The sequence below is a fragment of the Lactuca serriola genome, chromosome 7 (assembly GCF_051521515.1).
Source record: "Lactuca serriola cultivar US96UC23 chromosome 7, Lser_US96UC23_V15, whole genome shotgun sequence".
In the NCBI taxonomy this organism is placed as follows: domain Eukaryota; kingdom Viridiplantae; phylum Streptophyta; class Magnoliopsida; order Asterales; family Asteraceae; genus Lactuca; species Lactuca serriola.
This window is the reverse complement of record NC_136414.1, coordinates 147,730,357-147,737,780: the sequence shown is the minus strand read 5'-3', so window position 1 is coordinate 147,737,780 and position 7,424 is coordinate 147,730,357. Positions and strand designations below refer to the sequence as shown.

General features: G+C 42.0%; 1 protein-coding gene across 1 annotated transcript; it reads left to right on the top strand.

The window, feature by feature from the left end:
* The first annotated feature begins 3,832 nt into the window (after positions 1–3,832).
* LOC145060987 (uncharacterized) lies at positions 3,833–6,934 on the top strand. The gene has a single exon (XM_079008331.1). The coding sequence runs from the start codon at positions 3,959–3,961 to the stop codon at positions 6,707–6,709; it is 2,751 nt and encodes a 916-aa protein (XP_078864457.1). The 5' UTR covers positions 3,833–3,958; the 3' UTR covers positions 6,710–6,934.
* The last annotated feature ends 490 nt before the right edge of the window (positions 6,935–7,424 follow it).

Genomic DNA, 7,424 nt, shown 5'->3' with positions numbered 1-7,424 from the left:
GGGGAACTTGACGAGTTGGTGCCTCAACTCGTCGAGTAGAGTCTTATCTGTTGGCGCGGTTTTGCGACCGGACTTGACGAGTCAGGTAGCTGATTCGCCGAGTCGGTGCTGATTAGGAAAGCCCTAATCCCCGGGTTTGGGAGCCTATTTAAAGACCTTTATGGCCTTCATTTGCGGCCACCTTGTTCCAGAGAAACCATAGAGAGCAGAGATAGTAAGTTTGAGGGCAAGAGGAGACTATTTCTTCATCTTTTTGTGTAGTTTTTCTTGAAGGAAGAAAGGAGCACAAATCTAGAGTGTGAAGGGGACTAGATCTGAGCTAATCATCTAGTGATATCATCTTTGGAGATATAATCCTTTCCATTTCGTGTTATATTGATGGATTTCTTGATTTTAGGGTTTTTACCCTCATTTTATGAAAGATCTAGTGAGTATGAGGTCCTCTTTGGAATTATGACATCAGATCTGGACCACGTGAGGTCCCTAGAGTCATTATCTTCTAGCTTTTTGCAAGCAAATAAGCAATTGGAGACTAGGTTGCCATTTCTAGTGTTATTTCTCCATTTGATCCTTGAAATGGGTTGCATGCACGTAAAGGTTGCACCTTTACGTGACTTTTGAGTGTTTAAGGGTTAGATCTATGATTCGGTTAAGCAGATCTGATCTCAGGAGGTTGTTTGAGCAAGTCCATGGAGGAAACTCGCAAAGTCTATATGTAGACTCGATGAGTCGGACGGGGTTGCCCCGGGGTCTGACTCCAGTGGTGACCCGGTGAGTTGAGGGGTGACTCAGTGAGTCGAGTGAGGCTTAGAAAGGGAAGAGTCTGTGGGGACGAGGGGACTCGCCGAGTTGTCGTATGCACTCGGCGAGTCTGGTCAAAATGGACAGTTGACTTTTGGTTGACTTTTAGGGTTTGTCAACAAATGGGCCTTTGGGCCTGTAGAGGGGTAGAATGGTCTTTTACCCTTCTAGGAATTTGCATGAGAGAATATCCAAATTATGAAGAGACATTTATTTAGTGTAATTTATTATTGTGACTATGCGGAGGCTAGGGCAGTATTCTGATATCGAGATTTTACCAAGATTCCCGAGGTGAGTCTTCTCACTATACTTTATCTAGAGTGGTAATTAGAGCTATGTGACAGTGTATCTTGTATGCTATTTATGTGTTGTGATTTCTATGTGATATATGATATGCATGATTCAGAGTTTACAGAGTTAGGACCAGTGGGTCCACAGAGTTATGGGACCAAGAGGGTCCCACAGAGATATCCGACCAGAGGGTCATTAGAGTTACAGCCTAGAGTGGATGATAGGTGTTATGTGGTATTTTGGGGAGCTCACTAAGCATTTATGCTTACAGAGTTTTGTGTATGTGTTTCAGGTACCAATGATGATCGCGGGAAGGCGCCGACATGATTTGTACACACTCATGGAGCTTTTATTTATAGGATTATGGGTTATGTTTTACTATGATGACAGTGGATACATTATGTTTAATATTATTTTATGAATGAAAGTATGTTTTAAAATTGTGAAAAATTATTTGAAAATTTTGGGTGTTACAATTATTGTCATTGGTGAGTTTAGAAACACTAAGAAGACGTTTGGTATTGTGAGGAACAATTAAAACAATTGGCAATTTGATATTATGAATAGAAGTAGATGCAATATGAGAGATAGGTAGGTTTGTACCGTTCCCAACTTGAAGTTTGTTCGTGCCATGGTGTTCCTCAGCAACATTCATTTTCTGAAGACCAGAGCTACATGATATGTTGCACCGAAGTTGAAATAACATGACGGATCAGCAACTGTGGATGGAATGTGATATCGAGCCATATGAGCTTGAGGAGCCTGTGAAGTTCTTAGATTCGACTGACGAGATGGATAGTCGATTTGATTGGACCTTTGCCAACAATTTATCGCTTTATGACTCGGTTTGTTGCATAATTGGCATTGAGGACGTCGACGTTGTGAGTCAGAAGAGCAATTGCATGAAGATAAAGTAGATGAGACACCAGAACTGTTGGAGTTGTACATGTGTTGATTCCGATTCACATTGAGAGCTAAGGGGCGAAGGTATTGAATGAAGAAGGAATTGCAATTATTTAGCGAAGATGCTCCTGTTCGAGTCTTGCTTCTTCTTGAAGTAGTAATCCTATTAGGTTATCAACTGAAGGATTATATTCTCTCATCATGAACGTCGTAGTAAATAGGCCATAAGAGGAATCGAGTCCATTGAGGATGTATCCAATAAGGTCTTTTGCAGAAATCGGATTAAGGTTCTCAGCCAAGGAGTCGACAATAACACGTTTCTTTTCAAGATATTCAATCATGGGTAGCGAGCTTTTTGCCAATTTCTGAAGTTGGATCTTCATATCCATACGTGTAGCATTGGTTTGGGATTGGAAAGTTTATTTGAGAGTAGTCCAAGAAAGATTGGAATAGGTTGAACGAATGACAATCGCCAGGGCGCGTTCAGAGAGGGTGGATTTCAGCTATAGAAATACATAACGATCACATTTCTTCCATAATTGGTACTCTGGGTTAGCTTCAATGGTGGGTGCTGCATCTGCATGCTCAATCGTAAGAGTTTCAGCCGGTGGTTTGGGATCGAGAACAAATGATACAAGATCAAAGGTTTCTAAGGCTGATACAATGGTGGTACGCCATAAACAATAGTTGGAGGTTTCAAGCTTTATGCTGATTGTGGGGATTTGAAAAGACGAATTGGTAGTAGGGATGGCAAAAGAAACTGAACCTGATGGTGAAAACCGAAAACCGACATATTAAGGTCGGGTTTGGGGTCGGTTAATCGGGGCTGGGATCGGGGTTGGTATGCTTTTAGAAAATTTTCGCGTGTTTGGTTACGAGGATGGTAAACAAAATACCCGTCCCGATTACCTGAAACCGAAACCAAAACAGAAACCGAAACCCGTTAACTGAAACCGTTCATATGATTATATATCTTCTTTGTTGTGAAAGATTTAAAGATAATTTCTTAAGATAGCTTCCTGTTTATTTGTAGTGCTAGTGTTTTGATATTTTTTTTATTCATAGTAGTTAAAGTAATAGTGATATTATGATTTATGAATACTAGTGTCTTTATTGTTTTTTTTACACTAGTAACCACTTATGTATCAGAACAAATAAGTCTGTTCTTAATGGTTTTGTAAATTATCAAAATTATTTTAGATATGAATTTATGCTTGCATCACTAAGTCTAATGGTTTTGTATTCTCATTGCATCAAAAATATTCTAAATTTGAATGTTAAACGGGCCGGTTGCCCCGTTGGGATACCCGCAGACCCGATAGTGTTTGGTAAACGGGTACCAGTTGGAAATCGGGTCGGTGATGAGAAAGATTTTCATATTCGGGGATGGGGACGGGATTACCAAAACTCGCCCCGTTGGCATCCCTAGTAGCAAGCCCTAAAATATGTTGATTTGTCGCCATGGTGAAAGAGCACCGAGGAGGAGAAGAAAACAAATTATCTGGCATTGATGATATTTATCCAAAATGTAACAATGAATTAATTTAACAACACGATGGAAATAGAAAACTTTACAAATAATTTGTATAAATTAATAGGTACAAATTCAATCGATATTGTACAAAACACTGTAAAGCATATTAGCTCTGAAAATAGTCATTATTATTCTGGCAATAACATAATCTTGCATATCAGATCGAAATAATTCAACTTAAACGACCACGAGTGTGAACTAATCAGAGTTGAAACACTAGATTACATCTTTAGATCCTTAAAAGACATTAATACCCTTGCATATCCACTCCTTGTTGCTGCACTTCCCTTATAAAAGCCGAGTCCTTTTCCGTCAAAAAGAAAAATCTGCAACCCTTTTTTAACCCTCCACCACTCCCGACCACTCTCCACGGCCGCCATGGCTACTTTCCGATTGTGGTTTGATTTGTAGAGAGAAAGAGAAACGGTTATGGACCCCCATAGCTTCATAGCACGGGCGGAAGCGCAACGATGGCTCGGCATCGCCGAGAAGCTGCTCATGGGCCATGACCTCGTCGGCTCCAAGACATTTGCGATCCGAGCACGAGATTCCGATCCCAGACTCGAAGCTGCTGAACAGATCCTAGCAATTGCCGACACGCTCCTCGCCGCCGAAAAACGAGTCGTCGGAAACAACGGCGCTCAGCAGCCGGATTACTACGCGATTCTGCAGCTCGTCAGGTTCGTTCAGGATACAGACCACATCGCCTCGCAGTTCCGGCGGCTTGCCGTTACACTAAATCCTCACCAAAACAGGTTTCCTTACTCCGATCAAGCGTTTCAGCTTGTGAATGATGCTTGGGCTGTGTTATCGAACCCTATGCGGAAATCTATGTATGATTCGGAGCTTGATTTTCCGCCGCAACAACAGATGAACACTATAGGGTTTAACCTCGAACAACAGCACCACCACCAGCAACAACATCACCACCAGCAACAGCAGCAGAGTCATCAGCAGCATAATTTTTTTTCGATTAATCACATGGGGTCGAGTCATGAGCAGGATTTGCCTGAGCCACAACAGACATTTCAAACTAGGGTTCAACAGAGTCATCAACAGCAGCAATTGCAGCAGCATAATTTTCTGTCACAACCGAGTCCGGTAAGGCAAGAGCAACTATTTCAGCATCGTGAACAGGAACATCTGTTTCAGCCTCAAGCACAACCTTTTCAAGTTTCATCTCCACCGCATCAGCAAGCTAGACAACAACCACAACCTCCTCCGCCACAGGTACAGCCTTTTCAAGTTACATCTCCACCACATCAGCAAAGTAGACAGCAACTACAACCTCCTAAGCGTGAGCAGGAGCAACTGTTTCACCACCGGGAGCAAGAACAACTGTTTCAGTCTCAAGCACAACCTTTTCAAGTTGCATCTCCACCCCGGCAGCAAACTCGACAGCCATCACAACCTCCTCCGCCACAGGTACAACCTTTTCAAGTTGCATCTCCGCCCCGGCAGCAAACTCGACAACCATCACAACCTCCTCCGTCACAGGTACAACCTTTTCAAGTTGCATCTCCACCCCGGCAGCAAACTCGACAACCATCACAACCTCCTCCACCACAGGTACAACCTTTTCAAGTCACATCTCCGCCACACCAGCAAACTCGACAACCACAACAACCTCCTCAGCCGCAGGTACAACCTTTTCAAATTACATCTCCACCACATCACCAAACTAGACAACCACAACAGCCTCAGCCTCCTCAGCCACAGGTACAACCCTTTCAAGTTACATCACCGCATCAGCATCAGCAAATCCGACAACCAGCACAACCTCCTCAGCCACAGCCACAGCCACAGCCACGTATGCAATCACCAAGTCCCCCTCCGCCTGCAGCAGCACCACAACCCCCTTTTTCTTGGACGCAAGCACCACCACAGCAGCAGCAGCAGCAGCCTCCGCCTTCTCAGCCACAGCCTCAGCCACCCCCTCCTCAATCACGGCCTCAACCTCAACCTCAATCTATACATCAGCCTAAGCCTCAGCCACAGCCACCACCTCCCCAATCCCTTCCCCAGGCCCAATCACCACCTCCACCAGTCCAATCCCGTATCCAATCACAACCACCACCTCCCCAACCCCGGCCTCAGCCACCTCCAGAGCCACAAATGCAACAACAGCAACAGCATTTGCAGCCTCAACCACAGCAACAACCCCAGCAGAAGCAAGAACAGCTCCAACCCCCACCCCAACCCCCACCCCCACCCCCACCCCAACAACAAGAGCAAGAGTCTCAAGTACATAATTCTGCTCCTATGGAGCTTCCTTCTCAAGTCAACAGTGACAATGGTGTAATGGAAGAAGAAATAGAAACAGAAGCTGAAGAAGAACCTGATGAAACTGTAGACAATTCCCCCACCTTTTGGACTTCATGTCCTTTCTGTTACTACATGTATGAATACCCAAAAGTTTATGCCGAATGTACCCTCCGTTGTGACCACTGTCAAAGGGCATTTCAAGCTGTACGTATCCCCCACCCACCACCCATAACAGAAGGCCAAGAAGCATATTTCTGTTGTTGGGGTTACTTCCCATTAGGTGTTTCCATGTCACATCTAGATAAAAACAACACCCAAAGTAACAAAAAATCTTGGACACCCTTTTCACCTATGTATAATCCCTCAACTAATATCCAAAACCAAAAACAGAACCATTTAAATGGTAAAGCGGCCCCGAAGGAGAATACTTTTGTTAACAAAAGTTCGGGGCCGCGTATCCAACTTGATGCTATTGATGATATTACAGATGATGTGTTCATGGAAGTCTCTAAACAAAGTTCTGATTCCGATTCCGATTCCGGTTCTCGTTCTGGTTCTGATTCTGATTCCAATGCCAGGAAAAAGATGAAGAAAGATCCGGAATTGGAATTCGAAAACAGGGTGCAAGATGTTGGTATTAGTGCACGGGAAGCTAAAAATGAAATCTTGAAGAATCTTGGAAATGGGATGGGAGTTGAAGAGAGTGGGAATCCAAGAAGGGAATCAGGTAGGGTTGGAAAGGAATTGGGGAAGTTGGATTTGAATGTGGAATTCAACAATAATGAAGGGCATGGACATGGGCAAGGAGAGGATAATAATGTTGAAGGGAATGGATTCTTTGAAGGACTTGATGAGTTTTTAAGCAGTTTGCCAATACTTTCTGTTGTGAATGAAGAAAAGGTTAAAGCTGCTTAGTGATCAAATCAAGTAAGTTTTATCCTTTTCTTGTTGTAGTTTGTAGTTTGTAGTTTGTAGTTTGTAGTTGTTTTTTTTTAAATAATGGACTATGTAGTGTAGTGGTGTAGTTGCTTTGTCTTTGTTTATTGTTAGTCTCATTTTGTGTTGTATATCTGATTGCAAAATGTGTTTTTCAGCCTTTTTGCTATTTTGATAGTCGGAAATCGTCCACCTTTCTTTTTAGTTTTGAATTTCTACTTGTGATCTTTTATTTTTATGCAAGTCATGGAAATATTGGTGACATTGTTATATAATTGGATATATTGTTCAAAGTATAGAATAAGAAGAAATGAAAGTAGGATGCTATAATTAATCAATAAATGAAAGTATGTTGCTATTTCTTGCATTTAGGCTTTGTCTTAAGTCTTATCACCCAATTACGATCAACGTATAAATTAATCAAGCAACCAAACTTGGGTATTATTGATCAGAAACTATGTCGAGACATTCCAAAATGGAAAAACATGTTAAAAGTTTTCGGCAAAAATTAACTTAAAACCTTGGCCAACAAATTTACTCTCTTATCTTTCTTAAGCTCTCATCTAATTTGTTATTTTTTTAAGTATATTTAGTATTTATAAAATTAAATATATTTAATAACATCATTAATTAAAATCAGTATATTACAATACACCAAAACTGGAATTAACGGCTAGTTTAAGACTTTAAGAGT

Excerpts from the sequence above, each read along its gene's own strand:
- LOC145060987 (XM_079008331.1), top strand. The coding sequence starts at position 3,959 with ATGGACCCCCATAGCTTCATAGCACGGGCGGAAGCGCAACGATGGCTC.